The sequence below is a fragment of the Bison bison genome, unplaced genomic scaffold (genome assembly GCF_000754665.1).
Source record: "Bison bison bison isolate TAMUID 2011002044 unplaced genomic scaffold, Bison_UMD1.0 scf7180017864289, whole genome shotgun sequence".
Lineage (NCBI taxonomy): Eukaryota > Metazoa > Chordata > Mammalia > Artiodactyla > Bovidae > Bison > Bison bison.
The window spans coordinates 16,518,555-16,531,546 of NW_011494861.1; the positions used below are offsets into that span (position 1 = coordinate 16,518,555).

The 12,992-nt window shown below is 43.8% G+C and overlaps 1 protein-coding gene across 1 annotated transcript in view; it reads left to right on the forward strand.

The window, feature by feature from the left end:
• Window positions 1-12,992, forward strand: part of TNN (tenascin N) — a 72,568-nt gene that overhangs the window by 35,484 nt on the left and 24,092 nt on the right. The window contains exons 9-12 of the mRNA XM_010850097.1: window positions 981-1,244; window positions 3,193-3,456; window positions 8,521-8,784; window positions 10,553-10,816. Of these exons, the coding sequence (XP_010848399.1) occupies window positions 981-1,244; window positions 3,193-3,456; window positions 8,521-8,784; window positions 10,553-10,816 (1,056 nt within the window). The remainder of the gene's footprint in view (window positions 1-980; window positions 1,245-3,192; window positions 3,457-8,520; window positions 8,785-10,552; window positions 10,817-12,992) is intronic.

Below are 12,992 nucleotides of genomic sequence, written 5' to 3' on the forward strand. Positions count from 1 at the left end.
GTACATGCCGAGCTCCTGTGCTCCTTCTGGCATGTTCTCCCTTGTCTGTGTATCCCACTGAGCTGGCCTGGCCACACTGGCAAGTTATGGTGTAGAGGTCTGAAATAAAGCTGTTGTCATAGAAAGCTCATCCTTTCAAAGAGGTGGTTTTTGAAACAGGAGAGTAAAGGCATGCTAATCATTACACCTGATTCCTTAGGTTATTGACCTTTTAAGGGTTTACGTTTTGAGGACAAAGTGATATTTCATACCTTAAGTGACATTCGTAATAGCAAAGAGCTCATATTTAAGATTTACTATGCAATATCTCATTTACCATTCATCATAAACAGAGGTAGGTACTGATATTTCCTTCTTTGTAGAGACAAGGAGACCAAGACTTAAGTTGTATAGTTTGTTCTAAGTTGGCAACCAGGATATAGTGGAACCCAGGTTTCAACTGCATAGAAACTCAGACAAGTAGGATTATTTTTATCCACCTAGACATCAAATACTTTAAAAGTCTCCCAGTTCTCTGGCCTCAGACATAGTGTTTTATATGGAAAGAACTGACAGCTTCTACTTATTGGATATTTTTCTTCCAAAAGAAAATATTAGATCTGATGCAAAGATTTATTGAAGTGTAACTGCTTTCCAGTATAAGGAGTCAGGAACTAAAAGAGTACATTATGTAAATCCAGGGTAATGGAGAAATGTGTATATGAAGACAAATTCTTTTTATTCAAAGGCAACTTGTAGAGAAAAGTTTATAGAGTTGAGACTCAATATAGGCTTTGTCTGTAAACCTTACTTTTCATTAAATGCAAATGGCTCATTCTTGGAAATTTCAGACCACTTGCTTAATTAAACCCATAAGTTATCCCAACTATTGGCATATAACACACTCTGAAATTTGTTGAGGTCATCATTTTGGTTGTTTGTGTGCTGGCCTTTCACAAATTAGTGAGTTGGCAAATGGTACACTTTTTTATCTCTTAAAGAAATTGACAGCCCTCAGAACCTGGTGACCGAGCAGGTGACGGAGAACACGGCCACCGTCTCCTGGGACCCCGTGCAGGCCGTCATCGACAGGTACCTGGTGCGCTACACCTCTGCTGACGGAGACACCAGGGAGGTTCCGGTGGGGAAGGAGCAGAGCAGCACCGTCCTGACGGGCCTGAGGCCGGGTGTGGAGTACACGGTCAACGTGTGGGCGCAGAAGGGGGACCGGGAGAGCAGGAAGGCCGACACCAAGGCCCCGACAGGTAACAAGAGAAAGATGGTCAATGGGGATTGAAGTTTGAGGGTGTGGATTTGGGTGTGCATGGTGACAAAAGATGTGTCTTGAGTTGAGAGACTTTGCAAAGCAGAGACTGAAAGCTCAAAGGAGACAGTGAGTTGTAGTGGTGATCTCATCGTGCTGCCCTTCCTGACAGTGACAGCTACTCGTGGAGCCACTCAGCCGACTAGAAGACAGAAGGAAAGCTGTGCAGTGGCTGCGATTTTAGCAGACTCAGTCAAGATACTGATAGGATCTGGTCATTGCAATGATTATGATAGTACTTCTATAACGATTGCTTGGGAAGTAGCCCCTGATAGAATGGTAAATTAGATACCCCAAAATCATGCCAGGTACTTGATGGATTGTTTTTTTTTTTTTTTTTTAGCACTTTATTATTATTTTTTTTTATTTGATAAATTTAATGACTTTTATTGCCATACCTCATTTTACTGTGCTTTGCTTTAGTGAGCTTTATAGATACATGTTTTTGTTTTTGTTTTTTTTTCCTTGTTAATTTTCTGTTTAGTTGATCTATCCATAAGTGTGAGTGGGGTATTAAAGTCTCCCACTATTATTGTGTTATTGTTAATTTCTCCTTTCATACTTGTTAGGATTTGTCTTACATACTGCGGTGCTCCCATGTTGGGTGGATATATATTTATAATTGTTATATCTTCTTCTTGGATTGATCCTTTGATCATTATGTAGTGACCTTCTTTGTCTCTTTTCACAGCCTTTGTTTTAAAGTCTAATTTATCTGATACGAGTATTGTGACTCCTGCTTTCTTTTGGTCCCAATTTGCATGGAAAATCTTTTTCCAGCCCTTCACTTTCAGTCTGTATGTGTCCCCTGTTTTGAGGTGGGTCTCTTGTAGACAACATATGTAGGGGTCTTGTTTTTGTATCCATTCAGCCAGTCTTTGTCTTTTGGTTGGGGCATTCAACCCATTTACGTTTAAGGTAATTACTAATAAGTATGATCCCGTTGCCATTTACTTTATTGTTTTGGGTTCGAGTTTATACACCATTTTTGTGTTTCCTGTCTAGAGAATATCCTTTAGTATTTGTTGGAGAGCTGGTTTGGTGGTGCAGAATTCTCTCAGCTTTTGCTTGTCTGAAAAGCTTTTGATTTCTCCTTCATGCTTGAATGAGATCCTTGCTGGGTACAATAATCTGGGCTGTAGGTTATTTTCTTTCATCATTTTAAGTATGTCTTGCCATTCCCTCCTGGCTTGAAGAGTTTCTATTGAAAGATCAGCTGTTATCCTTATGGGAATTCCCTTGTGTGTTATTTGTTGTTTTTCCCTTGCTGCTTTTAATATTTGTTCTTTGTGTTTGATCTTTGTTAATTTGATTAATATGTGTCTTGGGGTGTTTCTCCTTGGGTTTATCCTGTTTGGGACTCTCTGGGTTTCTTGGACTTGGGTGATTATTTCCTTCCCCATTTTAGGGAAGTTTTCAACTATTATCTCCTCAAGTATTTTCTCATGGTCTTTCTTTTTGTCTTCTTCTTCTGGAACCCCTATGATTCGAATGTTGTAGCATTTAATATTGTCCTGGAGGTCTCTGAGATTGTCCTCATTTCTTTTAATTCGTTTTTCTTTTATCCTCTCTGATTCATTTATTTCTACCATTCTATCTTCTAATGATGGATTGTTTTGATGTGCCATAATGTTGCTAAAGAAGACATTGTTCCTCCCACATTTTAGAGAGTTGGAAGCTAAGGAAGTATGTCAGCTTTATAATGAGGAGTCCTTTGATGTGGAGAACCAGGGGTTACTTTCTCCCTTGACTCCCACCAGGGAATCTGGGATGGGAAAGCCATTGTCTTGTGCTAAGAGGGCTCTAGGAGATAAAAATCTCTGTGATGGGGTGATGGGTATCTCTTATGTTGCTTCAAGGCTTAGTCTTTCCCAAATGTTTTCTTAAAGAAATCGACAGCCCCCAGAACCTGGTGACCGAGCAGGTGACGGAGAACACGGCCACCGTCTCCTGGGCCCCGGTGCAGGCTGTCATCGACAGGTACCTGGTGAGCTACACCTCTGCTGACGGAGACACCAGGGAGGTTCCGGTGGGGAAGGAGCAGAGCAGCACCGTCCTGACGGGCCTGAGGCCGGGCGTGGAGTACACGGTCCACGTGTGGGCCCAGAAGGGGGACCGGGAGAGCAGGAAGGCCGACACCAAGGCCCCGACAGGTAATGGAGCACATATTGTCACTGTGTCACTGCTAAGCTCATGGTCTGTCTAGGTTGGTTTTCCTTCTCTCACCTTAGCAGAAAGAGAGGCTTAAGGATGAGCAGGCTGGTATCCTCGCATAGGAAATTGTGTACCCCTTTCTTCCATGGCGTGGCTTCTCTTAGAATGTGTAGCTTGTCCTGTTTGGTTAAAGACCAAAGTTTAGGCTTTCAACACTGACGTTCCTGCTCACGGTCATTTGTCTGTCTGTGCACCTGCTTTGTTGTTTACACCGAAAACCTTCCCCTTCATAAGGGATAAATATAAAGAAAGCACAAGTAATGACCATGCTGAGGGATGGGCTGATCCAAAACCAAATTTCTTCCTTCCTCACCAGTTAAAAGCCTTTCCACAGTGCTTATTTTTGTTTCTGCCCTTTGGATGAACATTTTTGGTAGAAATGATGGTGTTTTATTGGTTCAGAATAAGCAAATGTCTAAGTCACTTTAAACCCCCAATATGTTTCATTTTAGTAATTAAGATATATACATCCAAGTAATTGTACATATTTGAAAGTTAAACCTGCTCTTCTTCATCAGCTTGGGCCATTCGTGGGTGGACTGCCTGCCACGGAAGGGGGTGTGCTTGGCTTCTCTTATATTTCTCTTCTGTTCTTCAAGCACTGTTCTTCCAGAGTGCTAGCTAGACTTTCTGACCCATTAATGTTTTGTGTGTGGGAGTTCAGGGGTCAGCAGGAGGAGAGGTGAGGGATCTCACTTGACAGTAACAGTCACAGCTGGCTTGAGTCTGCCAATGGTGCCCAACAAGGATTAAAACCAACTTTTCCTTCATGGAACACTTCCTTGGTTCTTCAGAGACAGCTCATCTGTCCTCTTCCCTCAACTCTTTCACTGGAGTGATCTTGTGGGTGGGATCTCTTCACCCTTCTGGATGATTCCCTTCAACAGCTTCTAAAGTAACCCCAGGTGGGCTGTCCTTGCCTTGGCCCACATCTGGCCATGTGGAACGCACAGGCACCCTTTGTCCACGCAGCCAGATATATGTTTTTTTTTTTTTCCCAACGTTGCAGTGTCTCCTTTCTCTGCAGCAAGGCAACCAGCAGTTTTTTCACACCTCAGATATTTTATGCACAGGTCAGACACCAGCGCATGGTGTTCCCTAAGCTTTGGTCATGTTTTCTCAACCTGGGCACTGCTAATAATTCTTTGTTGCAGGGGTCTGTCTTATACACTGTAGCATGTTTAGGAGCATCTCTGACCTCTAACCATTTGGGGCCAGGAGCCTCCCTATCCCACACTGAACTGAGATCACCCCTGGTTGAGAACTTTTGCTCTAGAGTATACCTGTGCAGGTCAGCAAGGGATCCTATTGCAACTGTTTACTCGAGGCTTGGCCCTCACCCCTGGGACTCTCTGTGTAACTCTTTTCAAAGAAATCCACTCTCTAAGTCCCACCTCTTTGTGCTCTCCAACCTCATTCATAGTCTGTAGTTGGTTGATCAATCAAAGGCCACAAAACAGTTGCACCCACCTTGGCTTTGGGCCTTCAGGTTGGAATGTAGATACTTATTTTCTTGGGGTCAGGCCTAAGCCAAGATAAGGATGGTCCCACTTGAACATATGATTGTAAGTCTATGATAAGACCTTAGGGTAATGGCTTTTGCAATCAACTATAGGCATATCTCCAAAATATTGTATTTGTTTCCACATTACTGCAATAAAGTGAACATCACAATCAAGAAAGTCACATGAAAAAAAAAGAAAGTCACATGAATTTCTTGTTTGCCAGTGCATATAAAAGTTACATTTACACTGCATTGTAGTCTATGAAATGTAAATAGCATAATGCCTAAAAAATGTATATACTTTAATTAAAAATACTTTTTTGCTAAAAATGCTCATCATTATGTGAACCTTCAGCAAATTGTAGTACCATTGAAGATCACTTGCCACAGATCACCAAAACCAATATTATAAGAATGAAAAAGTTTGAAATACTATGAGCATTACCAAAATGTGGCACAAAGATACAGAGTGAGCAAATGCTGTTGGCAAATGCAAAATGGTGCCAATAACTTGCTGTGTGCAGGTTTTGATTTGTGAAAAGTGTAATATCTGTGATGCACAATAGAGAGAAGCACAATAAAACTAGGTGTGCCTGTATGTGGAACAGAGAAGTGCTCTTATTCTCTTGGTGAATACATTTTTGAATACATTATCTATGTGCAGTATGGAGAAATATAATCTTGTACATTTGTAAAATATCAACAAACTGCTATCATTTAAAATAGCTTGTGGTCACTGGACATGCACTCTGTGCCAGAAACTGTTATAAAGGGCATGTTATTAACTCCTATGATACTCAACTCTACAGAATATGTACTCATGTTATCTCCCTATGCCTTTTTTTCCTATAAACACTGATAACCATATTATAGTCAAGACCCCTTTCTACATGACGTTTGTTGGTCTTGGTTTTCAGAGCTACCCTGGAGAGATGTACAATAACTGTTGAACACCCCCGTTTTACAGATGCAGAGAAGTGAAGTGAATTGCCCAGGGTCACAAAGCAAGTTAATAATTTATGAGATTAGATGCATGCATGGACCAGTAGGGCTCAGAGGTACCTGAGACCATACAACCTGAAGGCAAGATTTACAGATCAAGAAACTGAGGCCCAGCCGGAGACAGCTGGGTTGTCCAGAGCCACGGCTCTCCTGACTCCGGGTCTACTGCTCATTCTGCTGTTCTGTGCTTCCTCCTTGAAAATCCTCAAGTCTGGATGTATAAAGAGATCTATGTCCATGAAACAGCTGAAACCTGACATATGAGATAGGAAAATTATGAGAACAGGAAACTACCCCGCCCCAAGCAGCGTGGCCACAAGATTTCACTCTGTGAATAGTGTTTATTGATCAGCATCTTCCTTTCAGACATTGACAGCCCCCAAAACCTGGTGACTGAGCAGGTGACGGAGAACACGGCCACCGTCTCCTGGGCCCCGGTGCAGGCTGTCATCGACAGGTACCTGGTGCGCTACACCTCTGCTGACGGAGACTCCGGGGAGGTTCCGGTGGGGAAGGAGCAGAGCAGCACCGTCCTGACGGGCCTGAGGCCGGGTGTGGAGTACACGGTCAACGTGTGGGCGCAGAAGGGGGACCGGGAGAGCAGGAAGGCCGACACCAAGGCCCCGACAGGTAAGGGAGCATTGCTGTTTAGAAATGGAACCCCTGACATGCTAAAGTCAATGGCTGGTCAAGTTTTGTGTTCCTGAACTGACAGTGGCAGAATTGATGATTTCTGGAAGACCAGGAGGGTAGACTTCTGCCAAACCACATACCATCCCTCACTTCCTTTTTACACATTACATCAAAATAAGGGGCTCACATTTGGCCTCATACTTTGATCTTGCAAAGATAAATGGTAATTGGTTTTATCTATCCACTGTCCCTCCAACTGTGAATTTACTTTGTGATCAATCATTAAACATTTCTTCTTGAAAAGAAAGAAATAAGCCACATGTTAGGATCTGTGAGGTAAGTACCTTAGGAAAATGACTTGCGCTGCAATCTCTTCGGAACAAGGAAGTCTTATGGCTTTCTTAGTGGAGAAATTCTCTTTTGATTGCTGTGTACTCCATTCTGAGGATCCTAAGGTTGCACTTTTAAATAGTAACAGTTCATAATTTTTAAAGCTCTTTCATCTCTGTTTCTCATTTTTTAAGAACAGACTTATTGAGTTATAATTTACATACTATAAAGTCCACCTTTTTATAGTGTGTGTGATTCAGTGGTTTTTAGTATATACAGAATGGAGCAGCCATCACCACTGTCTAATTCAGAATATTTTCATCACTCTTAAAACAAACCCCAGACATTAGCAGTTGTTCCCCAGCACTGCTTCCTCCAGCCTTAGGAAGCTACATACTTTCTGTCTGTAGAGAGTTCCTTATTCTGGACATTTCATATAAATAGATTCATAGAATATGTGGCCCTTTGTGGCTGACTTCATTCACTAAGCATAATATTTTCAAGGTTCACCCATGTTGTAGCTTGTGTCCATACATTTTATTGCTGAATAATATTTCATTGCTTCTGCTAAGTCACTTCAGTTGTGTCCGACTCTGTGCGACCCCATAGATGGCAGCCCACCAGGCTCTGCCATCCCTGGGATTCTCCAGGCAAGAACACTGGAGTGCGTTGCCATTTCCTTCTCCAATATTTCATTACATGGATCTAATTCATTCTGTTTATCCGTTTGTCAGTTGATGAGCATTTGGGTTGTTTCCACTTTGGGGCTATGGTGAATAATGATGCTGTGAGCATTTATGAACCAATTTTTGTGTGGGCATATGTTTTCCATTCTTTTGGCTATATACCTAGGAGTGGAATTCCTGGGTCATATGGTAACTCTATGTTTAACTGTTGAGGAGCTGCCAAATTGTTTCCAGAGCAGTGGCACTATTTTACATTCCTACCAGCAATGAATGAGAATTATATTCTTCATTTCATTGGTACTCAGAGGAATTCATTGAGATGGGTAGAGCAGGAATCAATATCCCCATTTTACAGCTGAGAAACCTCAAATACAGAGACGTGAATGATTTCGACAAGTCACAAAGTTAGCTGATGATTCATGGAATATTCATGGAATATTATGGTACCTTAAAATCTGTTTGGCAAGGCCCACATTTTACAAATGAGGATGGAGACCCAGCCAGGGGTGGCAGAGTTGTGCAGGGCCGCTGCTGGCTGATGATCGAGCTGGACCTAGAGCCCAGGTCTGCTGGCTCCAGCCCGTAGCTCCTCCTGGTGGTCCTCCCCTCTGCCTCCTGGGCTGGGATTGGAGTGGAGCTCTTCTGACTCTGGATCCAGTGCCCATTCTGCTGTCTTGTGCCACCTGCTTGAGGATCCAAGAGTCCAGCTGTGGTGAGAAGACCTACATCCATGAAACAACTAAAAATCCACACAGGAGACAGGAAATCCGTAAGAATGGAGACTGCCTCACCCCAAGGAACATGGTCTCAGTCTCTGGTGCTTGCTAATAGTGTACTTTACCTTTTAGACATCGACAGCCCCAAAAACCTGGTGACCGAGCAGGTGACGGAGAACACGGCCACCATCTCCTGGGACCCGGTGCAGGCCGGCATCGACAGGTACCTGGTGCGCTACACCTCTGCTGACGGAGACACCAGGGAGGTTCCGGTGGGGAAGGAGCAGAGCAGCACCATCCTGACGGGCCTGAGGCCAGGCGTGGAGTACACGGTCCATGTGTGGGCCCAGAATGGGGACCGGGAGAGCAGGAAGGCTGACACCAAGGCCCCGACAGGTAACAGAGCACTGTTCTTTGGGAATGTAAGGCCTGTCATGCTAAGGCTATGCCTCATCTAGTTTTGGTTTCCTGAACTGAAAACTGGCAAAGCTGATGATTTATGGAAGGGCAGGATGGTGTTCCATCATAATGTACTGCATGTTCCATCTCTCATTTCCCTTTAACTGGTTTCTTTACAAGTCAGGGCCACCTGGCAGCCTCCAAGCTACAAGTCTGCTGTGACTGATGGTCAGGTCCTGCCAGTGCTCCTTCCGAGTGTGTGAGTCTTCTGTTCAGTATTGAGGCTCTCCTGTTGAGTTTGTGATTGGAAACAGAAAATGAAAATCAAATGCCATGAATATTAACTGTAATGTGTTCAAAACTCAACTTCAAAAAGTAGACTTTACATCTACCAAAGTGAGTAGTTGTATGTGGTTTGCTTTACTATAATGAGATATTTGAGGATAAGGATAATTTCTATGTTATGTTCTGGCTTCCCTGGTGGCTCAGTGGTAAAGAATCCACCTGCAATGCAGGAGCTGCAGGTTCGACCCCTGGGTCAGGAGGACCCCCTGGAGGATGGCAAGGCAACCCACTCCAGTATTCTTGCCTGGAGGATCCCATGGACAGAGTAGCCTGGCAGGCTACAGTCCATGGGGTCACAAAGAGTCAGACATGGCTGAAGTGACTTAGCACACACATGCACGTGCATGGGTTTATGTCTGAACTTTTTATAGTTGATTTATAATATTGTGTTATTTTCAGGTGTAACTTCTAGGTTATATCCTCATCTTATTGTGAAAGAGATGTATGATTATATTTCTGTACTGTGATTTAGCCAGCAAACCAGCATTACAAGTGAATCTATGATCTGGTAAAGCATATTAAAACTGGATTTTAATATTGCCGATTCATTTAACAACATATGTTGAGCATTTTCCATGGGCCCTACTCCCTCCTAGGCAGTGGGAACCCCAAGGGGAGTAGAACATAGCCCTCTTCCTCTGGGAGCTTATATTGGCATCTGGCTGGTAGAATCATCTTGTATGAACTGAGAAGTCTTTGTTGACATGATGCTAGAAACAAAATTTTTAGCTACTGTGGTGTTGGAGAAGACTCTTGAGAGTCCCTTGGACTGCAAGGAGATCCAACCAGTCCATACTAAAGGAGATCAGTCCTGGGTGTTCATTGGAAGGACTGATGTTGAAGCTGAAAGTCCAATACTTTGGCCATCTGATGCGAAGAGCTGACTCATTTGGAAAGACCCTGATGCTGGGAAAGATTGAGGGCAGGAGGAGAAGGGGATGACAGAGGATGAGATGGTTGGATGGCATCACCGACTCAATGGACATGGGTTTGGGTGGACTCTGGGAGTTGGTGATAGACAGAGAGGCCTGGCTTGCTGCAGTTCATGGGGTCGCAAAGAGTCAGACACGACGGAGCGACTGAACTGAACTGAACTGAGCAGAGACCATGTCTTCTTCAACTGAACCCTGCAAACTGTCTAGTCCCATGCCTTGTATATAGTGGGCATTTGACATATGCCTAATGAATGAAGAAAGAAATTTGTCTTTCTAAACTCTTGGTAGAGGTAATAGTACAGACACTCGGGTTTTGGTCTACTGTGCTTTCTCCTTGAGGAGTCAAAGTCTTTATGGGGACAGAACACATATGTCCATGATGCAGTTAGAGCACGCAAGATGGAAATCCCACGAAACATGAAAGGGTGTCACCCCAAGCAAGGTGGCTGTGATTTTATCCAAATTGATTGTTGTTTTCTTTTCAGACATCGACAGCCCCCAAAACCTGGTGACCAAGCACGTGACAGAGAACACGGCCACTGTCTCCTGGGACCCGGTGCAGGCCGTCATCGACAGGTACCTGGTGCGCTACACCTCTGCTGACGGAGACACCAGGGAGGTTCCGGTGGGGAAGGAGCAGAGCAGCACCGTCCTGACGGGCCTGAGGCCGGGCGTGGAGTACACGGTCCACGTGTGGGCCCAGAAGGGGGACCAGGAGAGCAGGAAGGCCGACACCAAGGCCCCAACAGGTAACAGGAGGGACAAGAAAAGCAAACTAGGGTTTTTCACTGTGGGCCGATCTACTGCTGCTGAATTACGGCACTGCTGCTTTTGTGGCCCATGTCCTCAGGGACTGTGGATTATATTAGGAGTTTATAGTGAAAAAACAAACAAAACAAAACAACAAGCTCCATTCACCTAAAGAAAGAACAAAGCATAATAATGGGCTCAGTACTGAGCAATCCCATGAATGTCTTAAAACTGTTTTCCAAAGCCTGTGTTTTTAATGACGATGCTTCTCAGTTATAGGAAATTATAGGGAATAAGATAGAGCCAATATAAAATTCTTGAAACCACTGCATTAAAGTACTGTTTTGTAGCAAGCTATTTGATTTTATTTTTTACTTAATAGGTGGTGTTTAGATTAAAGGAACAAATGTAACTTTTGGCAGTTGAAGGTCAGTGTTCATTTCAACATGCAGCTAAATTTTAATGAACATTTTGTAAGTGCCAGGCCTGGGATATAGCAGTAAACAAAATAAATATGATTCCTACTGTCTTGAAGTCCAGTGGGAAAGACAGATAGTCAACAAGCAAATGCATTTTTAACTATAAATTATAAGTTTTGTGCAGGGGATGAACATGGTATATGTGTAGATAATAACAGGGCAGGGATGAAATGGGGGAGTAGTAGATAACACAGGAAGCTCAACCTGGTGCTCTGTGACAACCTAGAGGGGTGGGATGGGATGGGAAGAGGCAGGGAGGTTCAAGAGGGAGGGAGTATATGTATACCTATGGCTGATTCATGTTGATGTACTGCAGAAACCAATGCAACATTGTGAAGCAATTATCCTCCAATTAAAAATAAATTAAAAAAAAGATGCACATTGACAGAAACACCCAAATAACAGTGGCTTAAACAAGAAAGAAATTTATTTCTCTCTTGTGGAATGGTCAGAGCATAAGAGGCCAAGGCTGATATGATAGCTCCATGGTTCAGGAGACCCAAGCTCCTTCCATATTGTTGCTCAGCCATTCATAGGGAGTTTTCCCAGAAAAACCCAAATGAACTTCTTGGCCAATCCAATACATGGTCATCACCCATCCTCACTCCAGGCAGTGGAAAGGGGCGTGGGGAAGGGAAGAGATGCCTGCACTGCACATGTCACTCCTCACATTCCCCCGGCTAGACCGAAGACACAGTGTCCCTCACCACAAGGGGAACTGGGAAATGGAGTCTTTAGCTTGATGGCCATGTGTCCAGCTTACAGTTCTGTTATACTGTCCCATCCAATACAGTGGCCACTAGCAACTGTGGCTAATTAAATTTTAACTAACAGTAATTTAAAAATTACTTTCTCCTTGAAAGAAAAGCTATGACCAACCTAGACAGCATATTAAAAAGCAGTCATTACTTCACTGACAAAGGTCCATCTAGTCAAAGCTATGGTTTTTCCAGTAGTCATGTATGGATGTGAGATTGGACCATAAAGAAAGCTGAGCACTGAAGAATTGATGGTTTTGAACTGTGGTGTTGGAGAAGACTCTTGAGAGTCCCTTGGACTGCAAAGAGATCAAACCAGTCAATCCTAAAGGAAGTCAGTCCTGAATATTCATTGGAAGGACTGATGTTGAAGCTGAATATCCAATACTTTGGCCACCTGATGCGAAGAACTGACTCGTTGGAAAAGACCCTGATGCTGGGAAAGATTGAAGGTGGGAGGAGAAGATTGAAGGTGGGACGACAGAGGATGAGACGGTTGGATGGCATCACTGATTCAATGGACATGAGTTTGAGCAAGCTCCAGGAGTGGTGATGGACAGGGAAGCCTGGCGTGCTGCAGTCCATGGGGTCGCAAAGAGTCGGACACTACTGAGCAATTGAACTGAACTGAATTTAAAAATGATTTCCTCAGTTGCACTAGCCACACTTCCAATGGTCAGTAGCCACGTGTGACTAACATATAGATTCTACACTATTCCCATCATTGCAGAGAGATCTCTTGGACAGCGTGCTTGTAGAGGAAGGGCAGAAGGGGGTTGGGGAAAACTAGCCATCTTGGGCAGAGGGAAGAACAAGTGTGTGGCCCTGATTTGGAATAGCATGAGATGGTTGAAGAACTTGAAAGGAGGCTGGTGTCGCTGGAGCATAGAGGCGGGGAGAGAAAGTGGCATGAGATGATGGGGGCAGGGGGAAAGGTC